Source organism: Coloeus monedula, assembly GCF_965178545.1.
Source record: "Coloeus monedula genome assembly, chromosome: 6".
Lineage (NCBI taxonomy): Eukaryota > Metazoa > Chordata > Aves > Passeriformes > Corvidae > Coloeus > Coloeus monedula.
In genome coordinates this window covers 1830535-1858080 of record NC_138786.1, presented here as the reverse complement: position 1 = coordinate 1858080, position 27546 = coordinate 1830535, and the positions used below count along the sequence as shown (strand labels likewise).

The following is a 27546-nucleotide window of genomic DNA, read 5'->3' as shown; positions in this document are numbered from 1 at the left end:
AGAAACGCTTCGAGAAGCTCCAAGGGCTGGAGGAACTTTCCAAAGCTTAGCCCACGTACTTGAGCTGGCGAGGCTCGCAGTCCAGCCCCGGCAGGAGCAGCCGGGCCGTCTGCCGGATGTCATCGCTGTCCACGGTCAGGCTGCGCCGGTGCTCCGCGTAGGTGATGGCCACCCGCATCCACTCCATCAGCGGCGGCAGCAGCATGAAGGGGCTGGGAACGAGGGGACAAATCCATTAGTGAACGCTGGCTGAGGCAGGAGGACACTTCGTGGCTGCCTGGGCGTGCAAGGGAGAGCCTGGCACGGAAAAATCCCCCCCTGAGGAGGGAATGTGGGCTGGAAGGTCACGGCAGCAGGAAGGAGCTGCTCAGCCTCGGTCACCTGAGCAGCTTTTGTAGTAACTATGTCTGTTGTTCTAAATAACCCAGAGGTACAGGATTATTTATTATTATTTTTATGCTCCTCCGCTAGGAACACTAAAAATATCCTTGAGTGTTTGCAACTTCAACCAAACCTTGTTAATTCAGTCCTGCCTCCATTCATCTTTCCATTACCACTATCCCCATGGCTTTTTGCATTTTGCCTTTCTTATGCAGAGCTCGGTTTTGCCCACCTGCCCCTCAGTTCTTCCCCCTGAAGCCTCCAGACCACAGAACTGGTGCAGTAGAGAGGTTTTGCTCAATAAAAAGGGTTGCAAGGCAATAAAGGAATATAAATAAGGTAATAACAGCAGCACCAGCTCGTGATTTAGCCCCCCTTACTCCTGTTGTAAGAATGAGCACAGCACCGAGATTACACATTAATGTACAGGTACCATAATACTCTCACACACAACATATCTCATCCACCCTCTCAATATACAACCAGACTGATCTATTTTGCTTGATTTTTCCCCGAGGATACCTGCCACCCCAGTGGAAGGCTTGGAAGTGCCAGCTGTAATGAAAACACCTCTCCCATTCCCAGTAATGACTTCATTAGCGTTGTGGAAAAATAAAAAAAAGCCTTTTCCGTTTAATCATTCAAAAGAAAGCAACTGAGGGGAGAAAGGATCAATTCCTTTACAAAGTTCAGAGAGAAAGAGATACATATGAGGGAATATGGACTGATTTGGGCATTAATGAAAACAGCTGAAGCCATTTCAAAGCTGTGCCTGTGTGCACACGTGCGAGGGCAGGAAGAGTGAGCCTCGCCAACCCCGTTAGAAACCATTTATCCAGACTGGGATTTGCAAGCAGAACTCCCTTTGTCACGACCCTGAACACCCTTCAGGCTGGAATAACTGCACTCTGTAAAAACATGTGCTGCTCCCATTTTCCCAGCTGCACCCCCAAACGCTGCCATTATCACTCTACAAACACACCCACTATTTTCCCCTCTTCTCCTTTTCTTCCGAGTTGTGAAGCAGCATCTACAAAACCAGAGGTGTTTTAAACACCGATCCATCCCGGATTGCCAGGGCAAGGGTGTTTTTAACAGGACATTGACTCTGTCCCGTTATCAGTTTACTTTTATGTCACAGAATCAGAATCTCAGGGTTGCTACAATCACCACTTTGAAAACCACCCAGCAGCTCATCCTTCCAAAGACTTTCTGAAAGGGATGGGATGAATCATTCCAGCTCAGCCAATTCAGAGCTGATTGACTTCCCCCTAAGGGAAGAGCAGGAATTGTCAACAGGCATTTGGGAGATGCCTTTCAGCAAATTCTCTGCTCCAGAGAATTTCAACTCTTATCCGGCCTGGAAAAGAGTAATTCACGCTTTTTAAATGCAGGTACTTAAGGGAGAAGCCAAAATTAATTATTTATTCTTCCTATGTACCCTGCAGAGCTTCTAGCATGGGATTCAAAGCTCCACAGTGGTGGTGAGGGCACACAGGTAGGCCAAGGAGGCTAAAAGCACCAAAATTAAAACCAGAACTAAATTAAATTTAGATTGGGAATGCTCAGGAGCACTGGAAAAGCTCATCTTACAAGCGATTCCATCTGCCACCTTTTGTGGTAAATAAAGATTTAGGCCACATCCCAGCTTCCCTGACACTGCCATGGTGGGAACACTGCTGGGCAGGGAACCATGTCCCTGATCAAACCCTGGTGACTGACTCAAGGCTCTGGGCAGCCAGAGCCTGTGGTCAGCCAGCAGCAAATGCCACGGAGTCTGCACCAGAAATAACACCTATCCTGAAGGGATTTCCACTCTGCAAAAATATCCACATGTGCCAGGGTTATAAACGGCTTCCACACAAGCAGACCTTGGATGTGGAAAACTTGCTTTGGGAGGAATGGCAAGGAGAAAGATTTTTTTTTTTTTTTCCTTTTCCCCCCTTCTGTTTCTTTTTTTAATCTCAGCAGGTTTTTCCAAAGGCTTTGGAAGTGACAGCTCAGACTGGTTCCCCTGTGTCCAAAGGGGAGCAGTCTTTGGAATGCAAACAACAGTGTCAGGAAGGCTGTTCTCATCCTGCTGTCCTGATTTTCCAAACCCCACCACTAGCAAATCGGATAAATTATTCATTATTCTATCAAGGGTCACTGTAATGGCTTCAACTACTATTTTGCTGAAACAACTTTGTTTCTCTGCAAAATTTCTAGCTCGAGGATGGGCTTTTTACTCATCCCCCCCTGCTTTTATCCAACGATTTCCTTTCTCCCAACCTGGCCACGCTCTGGGAACAGCTTTATCTTCCTTTGCTCACTGACACCCCACCAGATAAGCAGCATTATCCCAGGACTGAAGCAGAAAGAAGAGGTGCAGTTCAACTGAAACACCAACACTGGGTCACGCTGCGCTAAGAAAATAAATGAAATTATTCATTTCCTAGAAAATAAAACGCCGTTCTCATCCCTGTGGCCCTTAACCTGGGCATCCATCTGCCTCCAAGGAATCACTGATCATTTCACAGTCTGAGAAACACTGCAGGAGGGGAAGGGGAGAAACCTTCATGGAAAATTAACTGGGAGACGCTGCGAGCTAAAGAATTAATTTCTGTCTCCGCGCTCCTGCCTGTGCCATGTTCTGCACGCTGCCGCTTTCCTCTGGTCTTCCTGACATTTAGAAGTGTTTGGCAGCTCATTAAATTCCACACATGAAGTGATCCAGCCTTGGGAAGCTGTCATATTCCAGCAGCAGCTCGCTGGGGACACAGACCCTCAGTTTTCTCAGAAGAGCAATGCCACCATGGCTTTGCCCAGTTTTTTGCCATGAAGTTGTCTTGGAGTGATGCCACACTTAAACTGGGAATGTGCACAGGACTGGGAAGCAAAATGGGAACTGCTCCTCTTCTGTACGCCTTGTGAAGAGTCACTCTGGTGTCTGATACTGTCACGTGCTGTCAGTATTCCATCCATAAGTTCCCCAAAATTCTCTCCATCTGGAATTTGACAGCCACTCCATTCCCGAGGGGATCACACTGGAGCTGGGTGAGAGTGCTCTGAGAAAGAACAGACTTTATCACGGGCTTCCCCCCTCCTTTGAGCTAAACCATGTTGCTTTATTTAGACATATCTGAGGAAGCCAAGCAGAATTTACAGCAAGTTTTAGGATAACTCTTTCCTGGAAAAGGTACTTTCATTAGAACAGCTTTGGGCATGACTGGCATGTGGAATGCATGTGCAGCATCTCCAGGAGAAGCTGTGGGATCACAGACTTTCAGGGATACCCATCACAAAGAAATCATTCCCCCCAGTGGGCTCTTCTGAGGATTTCTAAGAGCACTGGGATCAGGATATTTTTGGCAGAGGGAAGTTAACTGTATGCAAAAAGGAGAGCACTCCAGAAGAGTTAGAAAATCACGTCATCCTTCCTCTGCATGGGGCACCTGCTAACTCAGGGGAAGGCAGTGGGGTTTCCCACAAAAACCAGCCATTCTATCCCATTCCTCCCTCTGCCTATGTCCCCAAGAGGATCCAGTGAGAAGACTGCTGGAAAATCACAGAGTCCTACAAGGGTTTGGGGTGGAAAAAGCCCATCTTGTTCCAACCCCCCTGCCATGGGCAGGGACACCTTCCACTAGCCCAGGTTGCTCAGAGCCCCTTCCAACCTGGAGGGAAAAAGGGAAAAGGAGGAACAAAACGTTTTCCCTGCTGACCCACCTCTTCTCTGCTGTTTTTCATTGCCTTCTGTTCTGCTACAGCAAAACAAAGAGGGAGCCAACAGTGACAGCAACAGCAAGAAAGAAAAACCTTGTTCTTCTAAACATGGCTCTCCTTCTTCTAAAGCAGGAAAGAAAATCCTGTCCTAATGGAAGCAGGTGGGATTGGCAAAATTCACCTCCCTCCTGGCAGCCTGAGTCACACAGGCAGAGTTTGCCATCCTGGCTGTCCCCAGGCTTTTTAAGTGGTCTGACTGAACTAAAACATGTGGAAATATCACAATATTTATGGTCAGAGTGGGGCAGCCCACGGTAACCCCCCATGTTTGACTTGCAGGAACTATAAAGAGGCTCCCACAGAGAAGAATCCCAAATCTTTAAAGATCAGTGTGAGGTTTTGTAAGGGACTAAAAAAGAAAAAGGAAAAGTTTTCAGTGCAGTGAGCTGATGTTTGAATTTATTGCTGGAACCAAACCCATTGGCTCAAAGTCACTGAGACCAAAAAGGAATCGGAGTGAAGTCTCATTACTTGGAGAAGGGAAAAGACTCTGAGGCAAGACAGAGTATCCAAAACTCAAACCGTGCCATGCTGATGTGGAAAACAGTGGCATATTTACAATTTGGATTCTCAAACACTAAAAGCCCTCTTCAAGCAGCAGGGAGAAAAATATCTCAGAGTACATAATTATACGTGAATAAAATAAAAACAAAGATGCTGATTTAGAGGAAACACAAAATTTTTGTTCCAAAATACAACCAGCTTCAGACAGGAGCTATTCCTCACAGATTCAAAAGTATTTTACAGAATTTCAAGATCTTCCCACATTTACAGCAGGGAAAAATAGGAACTACCACGCTGGGCCCTATTCAAGGATCATCTCAACATGTGCAACATCTTTCAAGGCAGACAGTCCAGATCCTCACAGAAAAGGAAGAAGAAATTTAATCACATCCAACTGACCCCAAAAAGTGTTCTTCTGCATTCCCTTAAAACAATGACTGGCTCACATCTCAGCAGATAAGAGTTCTCGAATTTTAGTGGATCGTTATCAAGTTACTAAGGCCTTGGCTTGGCTATGCCCTGAGTTTAAAGAGTTATCCTGCAGTCAGACACTAATGGAATGAAAGCCATCTGGATAATATTATATTTATTGGGATCCTTCCTCCACCGAATCTGCCTTCAGAGTTTCCTCTGCTTAGAGAATATAAAATGGTACAAGAGTAATTTAAATCTAGAACTGGCAGCTCTGATCCTTCTTACCACAGACAGAAATAACACCCTTTTCCATCCTTTGCAAACCACGCTTAAAAATAAGGTGCAGCATCAGACAGGTTTTACTTCATGTTACTCCAAAGCACAGGAAAAACTAAATTGGAGCCCACAAAAAAAAATGACATGAAGTAATCACTGGGAACTCACTATGAAACTTAAAAAGAGCTCTTAAGCCTATGGTTTATTTATTGTAATCACATTTTACAAACTACTTTACCAACAGGAAAAAGGTTCCATTTTCAGGCTGGAAACAAGCACTGGTGCTGCTCTGGAATGTGCCATGTGTCTCATTAGAAACACATATTTGTAACATCTGCAAAGCTGGGGCAGGAGGAAGGTTTCTAGAAAGGCAGAAAATGATGAAAACCAACTTTAAAGTGTATACAGTTGTTGACAAGAGGCAGATAAATATACATGATAGTTTATCTGTGACAGTATGGTCACAGTTATGGGATCAAGGATGTGACTGATTTCCATCTGTCCCCCCAGCCCCACACGGAGCTGTTAGGTCCCTGATGGACACGGAGGAAACACTGCTCCTGCTGCTGCTCCCAACTCCTCAGTGACCTAAAACTCTCTGTAAGGTGAAAACTACCACAAACAATTTGGGAGATGAACTATTCTTCCATGAGTCTGGACCTAATTGCACTCCTGACCTCAGTTAATATGGAGCGAATCCAGGGGAGGCCATGGAAATGCTCCGAGGTCTGGAACACCTCGGCTCTGGAGCCAGGCTGGGAGAGCTGGGATTGCTCAGCCTGGAGAAGAGAAGGATCCACACAGACCTTAGAGCCCCTTGCAGGGCCTAAAGGGGCTCCAGGAGAGCTGGAGAGGGACTGGGGACAAGGGCCTGGAGCGACAGAACAAGGGGGAATGGCTTCACACTGACAGAGGGCAGCGTTAGATGGAATATTGGGAAGGAATTCTTCCCTGTGGGGGTAGTGAGGCATTCTTGGAACAGATTCCCAGAGAAGCTGTGGCTGCCCCTGGATCCCTGGAAGTGCCCCAAGACCAGGTTGGACAGGACTTGGAGCAGCCTGGGAGAGTGGGAGGTGTCCGTGCCCATGGCAGTGTCACGGAACGAGATCATCTTTAAGGCCCCTTCTAACCCAAACCATTCCATTATCCTGATTCCATGATTCCAACAGTGGCTCTGGCCAGGCCATCTACACCAGATCCAAGCTTTTCCCAGCTCTTAAAAAAAAGGTGACTGCCCTGGTTTGCAAGCACAGAACACTTTCCAGACAAGATCCAAGCAGTCCAACATGTGGAGTCCTGGTACCCAGGAGCCACCCTGAGGAGACCGACCCAGAAAACCTTGCCATGCCCGACAATTCCAGCAGCAAAGGAAAACACTGGCACTTTTTGGAGCAGGACATGAGCACAATTTACATGCATGAAAGGAATGAGCCTGTAACAGCACGTTAGGTGATAGTCAGAGATAGACATGGGCACAGAGCCAGAGTGGGGTGTCTGCTATTCTTGGACCAGCCTTGATCCTGTGGGCAGAAAAACCAAGAGGTAACTCCTACGGTGCATTCCAGCAGCTACACTGGCAAACGAACAAAATTAAAACAAAACAAACAAAATCCCATGCTACCTGCAAGCAGATTTACCAGGGGTCAGCGTGGTTCTTCGCTACCCAGGGCCGAGACTCCTGCTTCCCCAATTTTTTTTTTGCCCATTACACATAATTCCCTACAGCAGGAGCAGGATTGAGATAGCAGCCCTTTGAGCTATGACTTCAATGTGATTTGCCAACGTGCACATGTTAAAAGCATATGCTGGCTCTGGAGCCAAAACCAATCTGCCAGATTCAATCGCTGAACTCGTTCTCAGGGCCCAGTTGTAAAATCCTGACAGGGAGCGTTGCCACGCTCATGAAAACTGCCCGGAGCTCCCGAGCTAAAAGCTGTGTGAGCAAAGAGCCAGGAGAGAAATCTTTTTCTAGAATACTGAGAGCTGTTCGATTAATTATAGCTGGAGAAGTTTGTTCAGTTAAACAAAGACAATTCTTACCGAGGCAAAGGGGTTTTCACAATAAACAGGGAAACGTTTCCCATTTACATCCCAGCACAAGCCAAAACCTAATTAGTGTTTCAAATAAGACATTTTAAAACACAGAATATTGGTATCTAGAGGCAAAACATTTCAAGGTTAGAAAGATGATGCTAAGATGATTCTTTCAGGACTAAGGAAAAGTTGATGAAACTCCTGTTTTCTTGTGACTTGACTGATGTCACACTCCTGTGAGCAGGGATGCCCTGTGTCTGTCAGTCACCCCGCTGCTGATGTCAGTGCTTTCTTCATGAAAACCCAAGGAATCTTTTGGCTTTTCACATTCCTGGAATCTGAGATGTTCCAGGAATTAATTTAGCATGAAGGCACTAAGAACACACCAAAGCATTCGGATTTGGAGCCCTCTTAGGCACAATAATGCAATGTGTGCTCTAAAATCAGGTACCCACTCCACCCAATAATGTCATTTAAGAGTCCATTTGCTTAAATAAAGGGCATTCAAAGCCCACAGGGTGTAGCATTTATGAATGAATGGACAGCACTCTTCTCTCTAACAGTGCCAGGTAAGACACAAAATCTGCCATTAATCAAAGTTCAGAAGGAGGAGTAACATCACTGCTGGATCAAATAGACATCAGTGTGGCATTTTTAAAGTTTCTTTAAATTATTATTTTGCAGGAGGACATCGCTCTGTCCTAATGGCAAACTGCTCAATGAACACATTTCCCCTAAATCTTCAAGCAGCTTCTGCTCTGCTCCTCAGTTCTTGTCTTAAAACACTGAAGAGCTGCTGTGCAGAATGAAGAGGAAGTTCCAGTGGTGAATTAATTTGTTTCTGCTTTTTACTGGAAAGCAGGAGGAGTTCCATGTTTGCATTTTGCCTTAAAAAACTGAATAAACAGTGCCACATAAGGGTACAGATACGAGAAATGCAAGCGAAAGTGTCCTGAATTCAAAGAAAACAATGGTTACAATGAAGTCCTTCTATGCCAGACTAGAAATCATCTCATTCTTCCATTTTGTGTTTAGGACTGCGAAACCTCCCAATTTCAAACTCTTTCTATGGTTCTATCCCTGGGATTTTTATGGTCCTATCAATGGGCACCACTGAACCTAAACAGCACTGGGAATGGCAGACCCAACAGCTTAACTCTGGGATCCTGGTAGGTGGATTTAATTGGCCAAGCTCAAATTCCTCCAGTTTTCAAATACCCTAAATTTAGAGCACGCATGCACTACATTTCAACACTTGGAGCTTCTCAGCAGATGCCACAAATTCCAGCTATTAAGTCTGCTTTCAGTGCCAGCAGTGCTGCTGAGCAGCCTCTTGCTTTGCCTGCTACAGGGTAGGAACTTCTACTGAATTTCAAATGAGAGCAATTAAAATACCTCGATGTATGGATGCAGGAGATCTTTCAGCAGGTCACAGTGTGGCCTAACCAAGAGCAATGCTGACAGGACACATGGAAAAAAAGCTCTTACCCTGGCACCCTCAGGACGATGTGGCCAAATACCAGCACCAACAGGAGGCCAGAGGCATAACCAATACCTTCCTACAAAGCAGCTTGTCAAATTAGCAAAGCTTTCTATCTATTTCTCATGGACTGTGAACTACAGAGTTGCAGATTTTATGCCCAGGTGGCAAATGACTGAGTAAGAGCGCAGCAGTGTTTGTTTACACCCCGACACCTGCAGCACAGGTAGATGAAAAAACCCAATTGTCACTCAAGTCTCCGCATCAAGTTATCTGTTACCCCATCTCTCTCTCCCTAAAAAGCCACACTCTAATAGTCTCATATTAACAGATGAGATAAACATTCTAATAGGGATAAGAGAATGAAGATTTCTTATGCTCAGATAAAACCTGTTCTTGCAACAGGCCCAACCTGGTTTGTGCTGACCATGGCTGAGGGTGCAGCACTGCGGTTCCTACAGGAACACGGAGGAATCTCAAGCTCCAGCTGCCCACCCAGATAATGACCAGCATGAAAAAACACTGATTTTTGCTTCTAATGCCAAATTATAATGATATTTTTTTTTTCTTTTCAGCCCCATTAAAATGCTGCCGCCAAAAAAGCAGATCTAAAAGCCCAGGAGTTTCAATGATTGATAAGATAAAAATGACAAAGCTAAACATGAATCTATTCTAACACCATAGCACTCAATTCGCATTGCACAATTATTCTTTTTCAGGTTTTTGAGGAAAATATCAGTGTTCTAAAATCTTCACCTGCTCGACACTTCAGTACCTGTTGCTCGAATAAACTGTTCTCCCAGCACCCAGTGCTCTGCATTCCAAACACCAAAAAAAGTCATCAATAAAATGTATGAGAGACATAGGACACACCTTTCTTCCCATGGTTTCTACCTCAAAAAAATCCTGAAGAAACATTTTTTGAGAAACAAACTGGTTTTCACGATATTTTCTTTGCAGCAGGTACCTCTGAGCCCTGACTGTGAGTGAAGATGTACAGAGCCAAAACTTTCCCACTACACTGGGGCAAACTGTGCTCTCAGATTAAGCCAGTTTGGCCACTTGTCTTTAGGTATCTTGAGTGTCTCAGCACAGACAGTTCAGGAGAACAAAAGTGGCCCCAAAGTGCATTAATTGCACTATTGTAACTTCTTGTACAAGGAAGAATGGGATGTCCAGATGGAAAGTCACTTAAGGCACATATGTTTCTGTGATGTTCCACTGCACCAACTCTTCAGAGAGATCCTTCCTCAAGAATTTTGGCAGCCCCAACAGGGAACTGAGCACTGGCTACCTGGCACAGTGCATAGCTGACAGAGGGAACTCTTAATCACTCAGTCTGGCTGCTGGGAGCAGGGTAATTACAAGCAGCTAAATTCTGAGCAGGTTATATTAGCCCTGCTATAATTTCATGCTAACATGTTCCCATTCCTCTCAACTATTCCTCTTAGACCACCTTCTGGAACTGCATCCCAGACAACTCATCCTTTCCCACTGAAAAGGTCCCCAGTCCTGCAGCACCTGTCTCATAAGAGCCCCCTGTTTGTCTGGAAGGATCTTTTCCATTTCTGAACGACGCCAAAGGGGTCAGGAATCCTTAACCAAATTCCTTCCAGAAGCAGAGAGTTTTCCAGCAAGCCTAGGAATAAAACCTTCCAGCTTCTGCATCCCCCTTCTGCTCTCTAGCCATTATGACAGACTTTCCAATCTTTCCCAGGAAGAGAGAACTGCAGGTACAAACTCTCCAGTGGAACTTGTTTGATTCCAGGCTGAAGTGCCCCTTCCAGCAGCATCACCAGCAAAGCACAGCCTGGTCCCTCCTCTCTCAGCAAACACGTTAGACCAGCACCCATGGGACCAACACCAGGTGCTTCAGCCCCAGAAGAATCTAAAACCAGGGCTGAATCAGCTCAGACATGCAGCTCATTTGAATAGGATTTGTCTTGCAGAGCAGAGGTGCTTTTTAAAACTCACAGTTCAGCAGCTGCTGTAAAAACTGTGTGATTAAAATAGTGCAGTTGAGCTCTGTAAGTGACCACGAGGTCAGGGCAGCACAGGGATGGGACAGGGAAGTGCCAACTGCCTCGAAAAAGGAAACCAAGCAGAGACACATCAACCTAGGATTACCCCAGGGAAAGCTTAGGTCTAATCTCCACGAGGTCAGAGAGAGAGAATGATTGTTGCCATTATCATAAATTATACCCAGAATTATTTACTCTACAGTGCAGCTTTGCTCTCAGCAATGTGTTACAAAGATGTCAGGAACAATAACAGCAAAACCCTCAACAACCCGCGAGCCCCGGCTGCTGCACAGCAAAGGCTCAGCATTGTATTTATTTAGCGTGGCCTTTGTTAAAGCACCGGCTCACTCCTTCCTCAGGAAACAGGCAAGTTCTGCAAGGGAAGGGCTGCAATTTAGTCCAATAGGAAACAATATTAACTTCAATTGGAAACAGCAATTACTGACAAAGGAGAAACTTGTTGGCTTGTTACCATCACCGTTCTTTGCAAGGTGCCCAGAACTTTTCATCCCCAGAATTACTGATTTTTCGTTGTATCAGTCACAAGAGCACTCTGCTGGTATCAGGAGCCTGTCCTTAAGGATCTGTGTCTAGGAAAGACAGAGACAGGAAAGACAGCAAACCTGCAAGAGTCAAGCACAGAGATGCAGACTCTCAGTCAGTCCTCTACTATTCCCATAGGCACTGTCTAAAAGGTGGGAAAAGGTGGAAAAAGAAGCCAGAGGACTTTGCCTTACTCATTCCTGTGTTTCTATAAGGCTTTAACAGCTTTGGTTTAGGCCTCCCTGGATTATTTGCCTTTCCATTTTAATGCTGGTTTGCTGCTCATCGTGAAGAGCAAACAACAAACAACTCACGGCCCAGGCTGCCCACAGGCACTGGAGATTCCTGGCTGCACCAGCCCAGAGACTCCAGGCAGCCAAGTTGCCAGGCTCCCACCTCCTTGCACCTTCTTTTTTATCTGAGCAGATGGAAAAACTCAAGAGCAGAAGCCAAGAACTCAACGTGGGCATCTCTGCAGCAGTTACAGTAATTACTGGAGCTGTAATTGCAGGGTGGTAGCACACACAAACTCACACACACACACACACACGGTGCCTGTTGGCTCTTCACTGCTGAACGAGACAGCCAGAGAGCACCTCTCCACTTTTCAAACTCTTTTACAAACAGGGACCAGCAGTGGCTTTGGTCAGTGATGGCCTTTCTGGGGATTCCCACCCAGCACTGGGGTAAAAATCACTGTAAGAGCAGAAAATGGTGTTTTTCAAACAAATGTTTTGTAACTGACAGGACAAAGACAGTCAGACACCTCACACTTCTCCAGGGAACAAGGTATTGATTTCTGTCAAGTGGGAAATCACCAGGTGGAGAGATGTTAAACAACTCTGAGGGCAAATACTGAAATCAGAACCACAGCACAGCACAGGTGGGGCTGGAAGGCAGTTTTGGAGATCATTCAGTCCAAACCCCCTGCTCAAAACCAGGGTCAGCTGAGCACACGAAATGGGTGGTTTTTCAGGTGTCCTGTCCCAGCTGTACCAGTGACATCTGAGACATCTCAAACCATGAAAAATCCAGCAGCAAGGTCTCAAGACAGCCCAAAACCCTGACTTTTTGCCCCACAGCTTCACACACAGCTTTTATCATCAAATTTTTTTGCTCTTTTGCACCTGTAATATTCCCCGTCTCCTTGCTAGTAGTCTGCTCTGTGCTGCTCCATTTCATACGCACTGAGATTCTTCTCCTCCTCACAATTTTGCAGAGAATTTATATAATCTGTGTTTGTACCACACCCCTGCCCCAAACCAGAAAGATCAGAAGATGCAGGGGGGGCTCCTCTGGAAGCACTACAATAACACTACAAATTGCTAACAGCCAGCAACGTGGAAGAAAGGCTGGTCTGCCCCAGGTGTGAGATATGTAGAGTTGGGAAAAAAAAAGTAAAATTGAGCAGTGTTTGTTTATACAAACAACATAAAAGAGAAGGGGGAAAGTATCTAATTGAGAGTGGAGAGCACTGCCAGCTTCAGCAGTTACACTTGGATGGATTTGATCCTCAGGGTTTGCAATTAATTCCCTTCACCACTGCCAAGGTCATCACTCGCACTGTAGTTCTGCAGTCTTTGAGCTAGAAAGAAATGAACAATCAAAAAAACAGTGATGAGACGTAAAAATACCTCAAGAGGTGATGCCAGGCACAGGCAGGAGTATTCCAGGAATGGAAGCATAACGGGTGTCTGTCACCTACTGACTTTAGCCAGACTTGTTCTAATTCCCTTCCCCTTAATATTCCATGAACACCTCATCCTGGCTCTCTCTTCAGCCTTCTGCTTAAAATACCAGGAGCACCTATGCTGGAGTGCCACTTCCATGGGCTCTGACTCTGTCAAAATGTAATTTTTTTGTTGTTTTGATCTAGAAGTTACTGCTGAATATGTGCTGAGATGTCCCATTAACAGCAGGAAGGTGAAAGCTGCTCATCATAAATGTGCTAAAGCTAGTGGCTCCTCTTTTTAGATGTTCTCAGAGCTCAAGATTGTGGAATATATTCCATATATTGCAACTATTTAGTGTGGGTTCAGCAAACAAATGATCCAGCCTAAGGCCAGGAACAGCACTGCCACTGAACAGTTAATTTCAGTCAATAGGTACATGTGGGTTGCAGCTTACTGGCCTCTGAAATAGAGCTGTTCATGCCCTCTCCTTGTGAATGAACACCTCAAAATCACAATTAATGCTGACATTAACTGGTGAAAGTCAGAAAAATGCAGGGCAACAGCCTCTCCCCCTGTGTTGGTCAAGGAAGTTGATCTTACCTGTTTATAACCTTTTTATTCTCCTAATAAATCCACCAGACTAAGCTTTCATGGATAGCAAATAGCTTTTTTTTCCCTTTTAAAAGGGGGGCACGTTTTTATGGGCCCTGTCTGCACAAGCAATGCCCTAATGGCACAGTTCAATGTAAGGCTTCCTTCTCTTTCCCCCTATTTAATCACTATATTCCTTTCCAAACAGCTCTGGGGGAAAAAGTAAAATCGATGGGCTGTGGCATGGGGATGGGGCTGGAATATGTGGACACATCTTTCTGTTGACTTCAGGGATACTCTGAGTGGATTTAAGTGCTGTTAAATTCTGCATGATCACAGCATTTTGCTCTCTCAAGGCAAATGACTGGATCAGGGTCTACTTTTATTACTCCTGTATACCTATTTTTGCGTGGTGAGGCAGCTGCAGACGGGATGGAAAGATACTCAGACCTCTCGGACAAGAGACCCCAGAACTTGTTTTACTGCAGACCTTTTCAAAGGAACTAAGTGTATCAAGTTCTGCTCCTGATACTGCATGGAAACAATAGGGTATGGCTGTAAAATAAAAGAATTCAGACATAAATACATTAAATTGGAATTAGGAAAGACTAGGCCACAGATAAATCTAAAAGACAGGCAATGATGTAGCTATTGCACTTAATAAAATTCCATAAACCTGCAGTTAAAAGGAACAGAGGGGAAAAAAGCCTCATGACAGATCAGTGAGAGTCTGGAAAGATCCATCTGGAGAAGAGATTTGTCCTGAAAAGCCTCAACCAGCTCTGAAAGCAGGGATTTCTCTCAGGGATATTGAGGATGCAGCTCAAGCAAACACAGGTCTCAGCAGCAGGCTCTGCAGGTTATTCCTGATTTTCCTTCCTTTCCTGCCAGCTGGATGCCCATGCTATGCCAAGCAGGACTTTTTGGAGACAATTCCCATTAGTAACTGGGCTGTTAACATTCTCTTTATTTTGAACTGGTATCTTTCCATAAATGTGATCCATGTGACCAAAGCACTCCTGTCTCAAGCAATTCCAGAATTTAGTTGTGCCAGGCATTTTCTGAACACAGGGGAAGAACCCAGTGAACCATGAGGGAAGGAGCTGGAGGCTCTAATTATTTCTAATGATGCACCTAGAAATCACCAAGTAAAAAGGAACAAAGTAAGATCAAAGCCATGCTTCTTCAAAACATGAAATTTAGGACATAGGATGAGGAGACCACTGGATGGTCACTGGGGATTCAGAAACAGCCATGGCACAGGGGCTCTTTATGCACTGACTACTGCAAATCAATCAATCAATCCACCAATCAATCCTGCTTGGGCAGGATTTTGACACTGTATCAGGAAGAATTAACTTCAACCCAACTCTGCTTTCTGTTCCAGACAAAGTTAAGCTTAGATTACACACAGGACAAAAACTACCAAGTGTTGCAGCCACTGATGATTTAAATAAATAGCTCAGATGTTGGCAGAAGAGAGCATTTGAGCAAATGGTGCTGAAAAGCAGCATGGAAGGGCTACAATCTTTCCTTCTGTAGCACTGATACATCTTCCTTCAGAATCAGATGCATTTTTCACCCTTTCCCAATAAATAACTTCTCAGAGCAGGCATTGCTGGGAATACTCCACAGGGAAAACCCAAATGGGCAGTTCAGCTCCTTCCTCTTCTGCCCAGCTAGCGTGGCACAGAGGAGTCCTTTTTTCCTGCCTGACCCTCCTGAAAAACCTGGTTTGCATGTTTATCCTTTGGCTCTGGATCATGAGGGGTAACAGATGGAATGGGAAGACTCCTGTTGGAAGCAGAAAATGAATTCAGGTCGCTTTTGAGCCTGGTAGGTAAGAGCAGCCACGGAGCTGAAAGCAAGATGAGCAGCAGCCTTCCTGAAGGATTTTCTGTGACAAGGGAGAAACTGAGTGAGCCCAGGTTTATTTACAAGCAGCAAATCTGGAGCCTGCACATGGCAAACAGAACGAAGCTTTCTCTCTTTCTTACGAGGTGGCCCCCGTAGTTGGCTTCTTGCAGTTTTCCAGCTGAAGAGCTGCGAGTTCCCTTTAAATTGGCAAGCCCCAAAACTTCACTGCTGGCAGCTGACAAATCCTCCATCAGCTCTGGAATTTCCCCGGCGTTTTGCTGGATTTTCACTGACAGGCTCAAGACGGGTACAGGCTGTGGGCTTCTGCTGATGTAAATTGTTTTATACTCCCTGATGTTTGGAATAAAATAATGCACCAGCCAACTCAGACAACATGTAAAAGTTGGCACTGCTGCAACGTGGACAGCTTGGAAAGGCCTGACACGGCTGGAACCATAGGCCCTGATGGACAAGCCTAGAACTAGCTCCAGAATGTTCTACAGACCAACAGGACCAACAACAGAGAAAAATTTAGAGGTTTTTTAACAGGGCAGCTAGAAGGGGAGGAAGCCCAGCCTACCCAAACCCACAGCTACACAAGGAAGCAGGATCGAACTTTTTTGCCTGTTCTTAGGTATTAGATCACGCTGACTTTCCAACAATAAATGCTGAAGGCACATGATAACCAAAGGGAGACAGGATGAGGGCAGTCAGTGGTGTCTATTCCCAGCTTAAAGGCTGGACCACTATCCTGGCCAAGTAATTAACCCAGGGCAGAGCAGTCCATTCAGCAGTAAAATGAGCCTAAATATTGACCTCGATTTGGGCTCTGTGGGAGCTGACAAATACTCCCCAAGATATGCATCACTGCCAGAGCATTCCTGCCTTGACACACCACTAAAAATAAAACAAAGGCTTTATATCCCACTTGGGGAAAAGTGAAAAAGGAGAAAGGAACTTCGTTTCCACCTTTGAATGGCTCTTCTCAAGTCACAGTATCCCAAACAACCCCAGCAAACAGCTCTGGGACATGAGCTCACGCTGCAGGAGTGCTCCCAAGCTCAGCCAGCCTGATGGAAGCAACGGGAGAAATCCCAGAGCAGGAACAGAGTGAAGAAAGCAGGAGTGCCACATGTCTGGTCCAAAAACACATCATCTGACCCCCAACATGGACTAGGATCTCAGAGAAAATAAAAGTATCTTATTGCCCAGCAGAGCCCTTTTTTGCAGCAGCACAGACAGAGCTCTGCTGACATGGAAAACCTCCGAGCCTCTGGGCACTCAGGTGTATCCTCACTGAGCTCGTGCTCACCTCAGGGTCTAATTCCTTCGCCAAAATATTGCACAAGTGGCACTCTGTGTTTGCAAAACGCTTGCTCAGGTGTCCTGTTTGACCCCAAACAGCAGATGGTTTATTGTCTGTGCAGCAAACAAGGTCATTCTGGGGTTCCAAGTGGGCCATGGCTCGGTTGCACAGCGAGCAGCTGCATTCACTTTGGAAATGTTGCATGTTTTGCCTGAGATATCCGAGTGCTTTCTAATTCTGCCTCTTCTCCTCCTCCTGCTTCAACGCCTTCACCTGAAGGTGCCAGAAGCAAACATCACCAAGCCACAAACTCTGTAGAGTTTCAGCCTATGGGATATCCCACACCATCCACATACTCCAGAGAGCTCTAGAGATGACTCCATCCCCCCACTGCTGCAGCACTCTCCAGCTTCCTCCCCTCAGGTCTTTTGCCAAGGTGTTCAGCGTGGATGAAAACCCACTCGTGTGGGTTGAAACTGGCTCTGTTCACTAGGGTGCCTCAAACCTGCAAGTGTGCCTGTCTGCTTTCATACCTTCTGCAGTTTGCTGCAGGGTAAGCTCAGAAGCTCAGCCAGGCTCTTAAAAGCCCTTCACGGCACGTGACAGCCTCCATTAGGGCATGGCTCCAGAACTGAATCCTAGGCTTGCCTTCATGCTGAAGGGAAGACCTCCCAGACCCCACGGTGCTATGGTTTTCACAGCAGTCTGCAGCACAGTGTGACACATGGGGAGCCAGAACGAACAGCAGATTGCCAGGCCTGTGGATGAACAACCGCAGCTCCTTCCACTGACTCTGTGTGGCTCATGGACCTTCCCAAAAATCAGATTTTTCCAAGTCTGCAGCTCTAACAGCCACCCCCTCCTCTCTTTGCTCCATTTCAGATCAATAGATTTACAGATTTAGGCAGGAGGGTGGGGACTGTGGCACGAGCAAAGGCAGAACAGGTCAGCGTTATTGTCCTTGCCTGTGACCGGGATTTTCCCAGCAGAAAGCGAGCTGGGACTGCAGTGCACGGAACACATCTATTCCAGAAAGCGAGCACACACACACACAAAAGAGCAGTGCCCAGTTTGCAGCTGATTTAGCACAGCTCAGGGAGGAATAAAAGAACGGGGCTGCACAGCCTTGCCAAGTCACATTAGGTGAATCAGTGCCCTCGTCTCTCACGCCACGAGTCCGGCGTCTCGCACCAGCCGCGGCTGCCTCTCCTCCTCAGCCAGGAGGAGCACCTCAGCCAGCAAAGCACCTCCTCTGCCAAGTGCTGCCAGCAGCACTCATCCCACTGCCCCTGCAAGACACATGCCCAGAGCTCGGGACAGTGAGGCACAGACAAACACATCCTGGAGCAACCCAAAGGCAGGGCTGGATGGGCAGTATTAATTTCATTTCCAGCTTCCATAAATTTTTCAAAGCCAGTTCTTTAAGTGCTCACGTTGTTTTTTTCTTTTTTTTTTTTTCCCCTTAATGTCAGTTTTTGCTCCATTTTAATATATCCTCTTTAATTTCCTTTACAGCTAAGTACTGGTCAGAAAAAAATGGCAGAAATTTCCCTTACCCCAGCTATTGTAGGATCTAGTGCGGATTTCAAAACAGAATAGAGCGGCAGCCTGCATTCCAAAAAAACTCCGGTGAACCATGTGAAGAGCATTGTTTGGGAGCAATTGGAGAGATAACTGCTCTCCTGATTTAACTCATTTATTATCCCCAGTGTATAAAACACGTAGCTGCAGTAACATCATTACACTGAGAGCACTGAAAAGAACACAAAATAGAAAGCCTAATCTACATTTCTGGTATGAGCTGTTCAGCAGCCTCAGCTGTGCCGCTGTGGGAACCAGTGGCACGACTTTACACAACCTGGCCTCAGGAAAACTCTTTTTTTTGCACAGTGTGCAAAATAAACAGCCTTGCACTAGGGTAGGGGTAACCTTGATTAAGGTTAGTGAGCCCAAATGACTGAGCTACCAGCAGCCATGGTCCTTTCTATTCCTATTTTATTCAAGTTAACTCCTTTTGATTCTTCATATGTGTACATCAGTTCCCTCTCTTTGGAGAGTTCTGCTCTTTTTGGAAAGATTTCAGGGGAGGATCAAACAGAAAGACAACCTTTTTTAATTTTGTAATTAATTATTTTTGTTATTTTATTATTGTACTACCATTTCATACCGATTTCAGAAGCTGGGGCTGAGTACAGTAGAGCCAAAGGTGGGAAGAAGAAACCATGTTATTTAGAAAGCTGCAGAGATGTTCTCCTTTCCCTCACCTGTCCAGCAAGCACTTTGCTTTTTTGTTTTGTGAGTATGGCCTCAACACACCAATGCACTGGGAAACCCCCCTACCAAGGGCTGCTTTTGGGAAAGGCCAGGATAGAGCCTTCCCTCACCCTGATGTCCAGCAGGCTAAAAAGACATCCAAAAAGCAAGCTAAAATGGATAACCAGAAACCAGAACTTCCCATTTAAGATTTCTGAAATAAACAGAAACTTGGATGTGCACTTGGAAAGTGGGGAAACAAGTCTGGAGTGGCCTGGATCTCCCTGCAGAAGGCAACTGGGGAGCAGCAGCTGCCTGACCTGTCCAGGAACTCAGCTCTGAGGGTTCCTCAGCTCTCCTGTGCCACCAGCCTGTCAGGCAGCCTGCCAAGGAGCTGGGCAGGAAGGAAACCAGGGAGGCTTCCAAGAGAAAAAACATCCCACTGGAAAATTTCTGACCGCTGTAATAATGGCCCTACTTTGAGAGTTGGTTATGGAGCTGGCAGAAGGCAGGAGACCCACTGCCTTCCCTGGTTACTTCCTGGCTTCCTACAGAAATCTCCTTCTACTCCAGACACACAGCATCAACTGAAGCAATCCTTAAGCAGGATGTCCATAAATCCCCTGAACCCTCCCCACAACGAACAGTGCTGCTCTTCCCCAGAACTCTGACAATTGTTAACTGGCGCCGTTCAGGAGGTAACATTTTCTTTGGGAAGGCCTTTCCTGCTTTAGGCAACCACACGTACTTTTGGCAAGGTCTCCAGACAAGCCCTGTTGGCAGCACGCAGCCTTATGCCTCGCTCGGAAAGATTGCACGAAAAAAACAGCTCACTTTCCAGCTCCAATTCCAAGGCTTCACAAACTTGGCAGGGCTGACAACCTAATCTGGCCTGGCTGCAGGAATAACTGATGCCTCATAGGTAGCATCCCACAAAACTGCCCTGGAAACCCAACCAAAGGAGCCCTTTCAGCCTGCTCCGGCCCCGCTCCCAGCTCACCGACCTACCGCTCATTGCTCAGCGTCATCCTCGGAGGGTCCAGGTTGGGATTCTCCATGGATTCCATCTGGGGACAGCGTAGGAAGTAGTAGAGGGTGTGGAGGGCGTCAGGGGACCAGGAGATGGGCTGCTGCTGCCGGGTCTGCCGGACAGGGCTCATGCCGGGCCGGATGGTGTTCAGGCACTGCATGTGGTGCATGGCTCGCGAGACCAAATCACCTGCACACACACACACACACACACACAGAGAGAGAGAAAATACAAAATCATCTCTTTACAGTGTTTTTAATCACACTTTTTGAACAAGTCAAAGCTCTCACAGCCCAGAGAAATGTTTGCTGTGTGCACAGAACCTCCTCCACGAAGGCAGAAGGGTGTCCTGTCCCTCAGGCTGCCACTCCACAGCACTTGCTTTCAAAGAGCAAGTTACCAGTTAGAAAATGCGAAATTAAACACTTCCCAGTTACCATGCGTTCTTTGCAGTGAGTTTGCTGGGTTACTGCTGGTTTTCTCCTCTTTCCACCCACAAACACCAAGTTTTTTTGCCAGCCTGCAAAAACTACTGATGTCTTTGTAAAATGTCCTCTGCCCAGCCTGGGAGCGACAGTTTCACAGGGCAAAGTCAGTAGCACCAACACTTCACTCTTATTTTTGTTAGGACGTTGCCCCCATTTCTTCCAACTGGGTCATGCTGTTCTACCCTGCTGCCCAGGAACCTGAGACAAATTAGGGACATTACATTCAAGACAGAAACCCCTTCTTTTAGGGGTCTGCTGCTCCCATTCTCACTCTAGCTGCAGGTTTCTCCAGAACGGCAAGACCCGACTCTTTTATTAAATAAAAAGCCAATCTTTATCATGCTGGCTGTCTCAAGCTGTGCCAGAAATTTGTCCTTTAGCACTGTAAGAAGCTCAGTCCAGGAGGTCTCTGGGCTTCTCAGTCCTCTTGGTCTTTGAACTCGAGCCAAGCTGCCTCTATGTCGGAGCAGGGTGGACCTGAGAAGGCCTGGAAGGAGGTGACCTGGATTACACGGTTGCACTCAGACTGTTAGGACTGCAGATTTTTAAAAAGTTCTCAGGGCAAGGACCCCAAAGCTGGTCTTTTTGCAATAAGCTTGCCTTAGGCACAACCCTGTTTATTCTCCTTGTGTTGTGGTGCATTACAAACTCCAAAAAAGCTTTAAAAGCTTCATCTCTGAGTAGTGTGACTACCAAGCAGTGAGCTGAATTATTACTATACTTAGCTAGGATCTGTTTTTTCCTTGGGAGAATCTCTGCTGCTTTATGCTTTACATTCCCCTCAAACCCTCACAGGAAACATTGCTCTATTGTGTCCAAAAGTTACAATACTGGGAAAGGATGGAACCGAAATAGTCGCCCCATCACAAAGCTGGCTCCTGGGAAAGCGCCCTGAGCTTAGCAGTGCCACGTATCTTTTAGCAACACCTCCCTCTGAAATTCTTGGGAAGTTATTATTTGTTCATTTATATCTAAAAGCAACACTGAATTTTCCAGCCAGAACCCCTGGGGTTCTACTGTTACACAGGAGAAAGCCCCATGAAGCTACTGTATGTCTAAGCATGACATTTTTTAGTGGTTCAGACCAACAGGGTATTAAAAATCTCAGTTTGCAGTCTAAAGCCGTGCCACTCCTTTGTTGTACAGCACATTCAGCTTTAAGGACCCACTTCAGAATAATAAAAAAATCCTTCTAACAACTCTGCCTTTCCACTTCAGTAGCTCCAGGATCCGCACGTTTTACGAGAGCATCACGGATCCTCCAGCGCTGGCTGGTGCTAACACAGAAGTCTGCACGGTTTACAGCAGAAATGCATCTGGAATTCAAATTTTCAGCTCAGAATAACGATCCTTCTCCTTTGCACACTCACTCTATTCTTCTGGCAACGGGCAGCAACGTCTTAAAAAAAAGCAGGCAACTGTATCAGGAGACCCATTCACTGGATGGACTGACCAAGCTGGCCAGGCAGGGACGGGGGAAGAGGGAGAGAGGAAGCTGTATTCAATCTCAGGCCCTCGCTACAAATGTTCTCTTGTGTTCCAGGATAAATAGAGGTGTGTTAAAGGAATTTGAAAACCTCAAATTAAGGCAGGTTGCAAAATAAATGGTGAAACCCACAAACTCCTTACTGGCCCTGGCATTCATTAGCATTCAGATGGTGCAGGCTGAGAAAGTGATGCCAGCAGAAACGGTGCAAAGGAAAAAGTAGACCAGGAAAACACAAATCATTTTTGTTTACTTTAAAGGGGCTTTGTGAGTACTCTAGGAATGGAACATTTCATTTGGTCAGCTTTTAAAAAAAAAAAAAGGGGGGGGGGGGGCAGTTTGAACAAATTTTTGTTACCAGAGTACTCTTAGATTTTTTTTCCTCTGCTTTTTAAGTAACCAAAAAGCTTTTCCTTGAATATCCTGGACATTTCCACTGCAGAAACACTAACAAAGAGACCCCTCTTTGCCATCTGAGGGAGGTCTGCTGTGCTCCACAAATGCACAGGAGAGCCTCCAGAGGCATCTTGTAAAGAGCATCCAACTTTAGTTGGCAGTAGCATCCCTACAAAACAAAAAAAGGCACATCTTACGCCTTTCCAGGTGAATTAGACACAAAGCAGACTAATGAGACCAGCTGATTTCCATAAACAGCACCACCAGAAAGTTAAATCTCACCCAACCTTAAACGCTGCTCACGCTGCCAACAGCGGCAGCACTCCTGCTGCCCTCAGCTGTGGAGGGATGGGCTCTCCTGCTCTGCTGGAAGAATCCTGGGGTTGATTACATCCCAAACTTACTCAGTTCCGAGATGCTCCCGACGCACGTGGCCAGCAGGGACTGCTCCAGGGTCCGGAGTTCCAGCTGGGCGTAGGCGTCGGCCCGTCCATCGCTGCACACCGAGCCGTCGTTGTAGGGGCTGAAGTAGGCAGGGAGGGACAGCACACCTGGGGCAGAGCACACAGCAGACCTCTTACAAATCAGCCCACACGTGTGGAAAAGCAAATCCCTCCAGGAGGGATGCAGAACTCGCGCCTTTCTCCGGGAATTTCGGAACAGTTCAAAGGGAATCAAACGGCGCTGTGAACACTGCTGGAATGGCTGAAACAGGCTCCAGGGAGTAAGGCTGGATGTTCCTACAGCGTTTAGGAGCTGGAAACAAATTGCAGTCGAGATAAAACTACATGAAAAGCTGTGGTGAAGCCTCTGCTCGTGTTTATACAACAACTGGCTCGCTGCTGAACAGCTGTATGCAGATGCCCAGATAGAAGGGCCTGATCTGGAGAGATGTGGAATATAGCCTGGAGTCCACCCCATCCCTGCAACCCTGCAAACAAAACCACGGGCTGTGCCAGCCCTTTGAACCTGCCAGGCAGTTTCAGGTGCTCAGGCTGTGGTCTCTGCATGCACACACCTCTGGATGCGCCAAGCGACGCCCAGGAGTTCTGAGGTTGCCTGTGTTTGCATCTCTGTAAATGACCCCTGTGTGTGATGGAGAGATTAGACAGGTAATTACACTGCACAGCTTTACCACACACATCTCCTCACCTTGCACGCAGCAGTGTGGATGCACAGCAACCGATTGCTCCGTGTGGCACAGAGAAAAGAGGGAATGTGGCCTCTGGAGCGGGTGTGAGGCAGGGAGCAGGGTGCACGTGACAGAGGCTGGGGTGGGACAGTGACCTGCCCTGTCCAGTGACACCCTAGGGTAGATCTGGTACCACTGCACCCACAGGGCAGGTGGACTCCAAAAAGCCACCTGCAGTCACTCAGCCAATGTTCCTGCCCCATTTTTAATTATAGATCCATCCCGCAATTCCAGCAGCACCTCCTGGCCCAAACTTTCCACGATTCCAGACAATGGCCACTCAGAGCAGCCACGACTGCCTGGGCTCTTAGCCTGCTGCATATCCTGTATTTCTGATTTTTAACTTTGATCCACAGCAATACAGTTCAGCTCGAACCCACGTTTCCTTCCACCCTCACCTCCCGACCCCGGGTCAGCCTGGGATGTGGAGATCCTTTACTCCTGTGGCAGTGACCTCCTGTCACAGAGGTGCTGTGCATTGTTGCCCAACAAAACCCTGCAGCTCATTGTGCAAGACCCTTTGTTTCTTTGTCTTGATGTTTTCTTTTGAGATTTTATGCCGGATTGATCTCTCCTACCCTTTTCACATCCTCTTTGCATCCTGCTTGGTGGTAAAGCCAAGGGCTGCATCAAAAACTTCCTGGACATGATGAGAATAAGAGAATGATTTATCCTGTTGTGCTTCTTCACTGTACATCACTGTTAGTTAATGGAGAACACTCTGCCAGTGCCCTCTTAACCTGAATAATTAGGAAGTTGAGGCTTTAAGAGCTACCAGAAGCCATGCATGCAAACGAGGAGAGCTTTGCTTTAAATACACTATACAGAGCCCAAGCCACTTCCTTTTCCATGCCAAAGCTATGAAAGGATGTTTTAGAGACATATGGATTGAATTTATGGCAGAGGGAGAATGAAAACAGCCTGATTTGTCAAAACTTTCAAATAGAGGCACATAATTCTACAGAGGCGAAAACAGAAACTGGCAGCTCCACTGCTGAGCCCGGCAGAGGGAAAGAAATGGGGCACATTTTCTCTGCCAGCCACTTTCAGTTGGTTCTGTTTTCTAACAAGGAATTAAAAATAAAAGGTTTGCAGAACGCTTTGGCTCGCAAAAGGCAACAACATTTTCTCAATTTTCCAGTTCACAGTTTGCCAGGTGGTGCAAGGAAAACAGGGAGGATTTATTTACCTTTGGAAAAATGACTCATCCAAGATTGCTGTGGGACAAGATTTATGCTGTCACCTGCCTTGGGTACAGCTGAGGAGCATCCTCTACGTACCAGAGAGGAATAAGGAATTTACCAAGACTTCGGCCACGTACCAAAGCCCAGTGATGCCACTGGGGATTTTCCCTGGGGTCGGAGATGGGGATGAATCAGGCTCTAATGAGGCAAGGATTCAAAGTCTGGAAGGTCTCCATAGGTACGAGCAAGGCTGGGAATGAGGACACACCTCCCAGCACTGATTCTGAGGCAGCAGGAAGCACAGTAGAAATGTACCCCACAACTATTCTATCTTGCAGCACCCTCATCAGGATTTCCTCTCTGATCCGCTTCCAGTAACTCCGTAGAGTTGGAAAAGCATCCTCTTTGCTCCTCAGATGAGAAAATCAGGCACAAGGACATCTGCAGTCCAGCTTTGCCCAGTGATAATTAGGAACAGGACCTAATCTTTAACAATAATTTTAAAATCCGTTTTTTTGGTAACAGACAACTGCCTTGTGCTGATTATTTATATCCCAAACTATGGGTCTTGCTCTCCTGCCTCCCAAATAATGGAATTTTCAGTCAAAAGCTGTTACAGTGGTATAAATCATGGGGAAGTTTCTGCCTGGCATTCACTTTCCTGCATTTTTGTATTAGTGGCAACGCTGCTTTTAATCATGACTAGCAAGATAAGCAAAACTGCAATAGAAATAAACTAACCCATGTCAAAACACCCTCTGTTTGATACTCACCCTTATTTCCTGGCTTTCCCAAAGTGTGTTTTCCCCACAAAACAACAATGTGAAACACCACATAATTACTGTGCAGGAATGAACCACTTGGGCAGGTTTTTTTAAATTAAGATTTTAAGAACAGGATCGAAGCCCAGGTGGAGTTAAGGAGGGACTATGAATTTGAGTGTGGCTTAGGACCTCAGGAGCAGGAGGAGCTCAGAAGTCATCTCTGGAATGGCCTGATTCTCGATTAAGGCACGGCTGGGTAACAATTTGTTCCTGATCTTTCCATAGCCTTTGAAACAGCAGCTGGAAATAAAGCCATGTTTATTCTACCCCAGTTAAATACGAAACCTGTTCACGAGCACTTGCTGCCAACGCTCTTAAAAGGCAGTCACGACTGGGTGAGTTCCAGTTAAGCAGTTCCTTAAACTCAAATTATTCTGCTTGCCTAAAGAGTTTGAAATTGTTGTCCGTAATCTGATGCTTTTTAATAGCAACTGAAAATGTTTCCAGTCTGAGCAAGATCCAGGGAAAAGTCTGTTCACACTCCTGGACATCTTTCTGCTTTAAGAGGTGCAGCAGTTCTGAGGAGAGCTTTGGCTGTAACGTGATGGCTCCCACGAGCGGGGCTGGGCAAAGCTCTTGTGTGGTTTCCAGCACATGCTGGAACACCCCTGCTCTGGAGACAGGCTGGGAGAGCTGGGAACGTTCAACCTGGAGAAGGGAAGGGTCCAGGGAGAACCTAGGGGCTCCAAGAGAGCTGGAGAGGGGCTTTGGACAAGGGTGTGGAATGACAGGACAAAGGGGAATGGCCTTAAACTGATGGAGGGTGGGTTTAGATGGGATACTGGGAAGGAATTCTTCCCTATGAGGGTGGTGAGACCTGGGCACAGTTTCCCAGAGAAGCTGTGGCTGCCTCATCCCTGGGAGTGTTCAAGGCCAGGTTGGACAGGTCTTGGAGCAACCTGGGATAGGGGAAGGTGCCCCTGCCCATGGCAGAGAGGTTGGAACTAAATGATCTTTAAGTCCCTTCCAAGCCAAACCATTCCATGATTCTGTGATTCCCCAAGCTGGATCCAGTTCCTCAAGCAGGACAATTCCTGCGAGGAATCCCAGGTCCATCTCTGAATGTCCTCATAATTCAGAGGCTGGCATCAAATTCTGCACTTTTGATCTCAAGATACAGGCGAATGCAGACCTTTCCCTGAATTTTGTCCTGAGACTTGAACATTTGATTTTCCAGCTACCCACGGCACCTTCACAGTCCACACCATTTGCATGCCACGTTCATGCAAAGGGACTTGCCATCGTTTTTACCTTGATGTAATGGTTTTCTCTGGGCTTTCTCCAGTCTGGACCCTTGATGTTGGCAGACAACTTCGTAGAGATTAACTCATCAGCCGTTTGATGGCTTTCAAACACTTATATGACGACTTAAGAGGTTAAGATGGGGCCACTCACAAGTGGCAAAGGGCCAAGGAGACTTGGCTGGAAAGCACTCAAATTCTGCTGTCTGGGATTCCTCATGGAAATTGCCCAGGGTACTGACTCCCTTATTCCAGAAATGCACTGGCTCTGTTCACAACAGATTAGGCAAAGAATCAGGAATAAAATTAGGACAGGGATATACATCATAAACTACTTTTTAAAAAAATATAAACCCCACTAAGTGTATGGGACAATATAATGTGTCATTTATACCTGAACACTTCTATAAAACAAATCAGAACAATAGGAAAAAAAGCACCTATTTGGCCAAACCAACCAGAAAGCCCTCGGAAAATTCGAAATCATCTCTGTACATTATAAATTATTCCTAAAAGCCCCATGTGTGAAACCAGGAGTGCTGTGAGTACGCTTGAAAAACGCATTAGGAAACCAAGCAGGCATCCCTGCACCAGTGTACTTTTGCAG

The 27546-nt window shown here is 46.4% G+C and overlaps 1 protein-coding gene across 1 annotated transcript in view; it reads right to left on the bottom strand.

The window, feature by feature from the left end:
• ABTB2 (ankyrin repeat and BTB domain containing 2) overlaps positions 1-27546 on the bottom strand; it is a gene marked incomplete at both ends in the record, with an annotated part of 109897 nt that overhangs the window by 14462 nt on the left and 67889 nt on the right. Inside the window, 3 exons of the mRNA XM_082283795.1 lie at positions 60-212; positions 20107-20317; positions 22903-23049. Of these exons, the coding sequence (XP_082139921.1) occupies positions 60-212; positions 20107-20317; positions 22903-23049 (511 nt within the window). The remainder of the gene's footprint in view (positions 1-59; positions 213-20106; positions 20318-22902; positions 23050-27546) is intronic.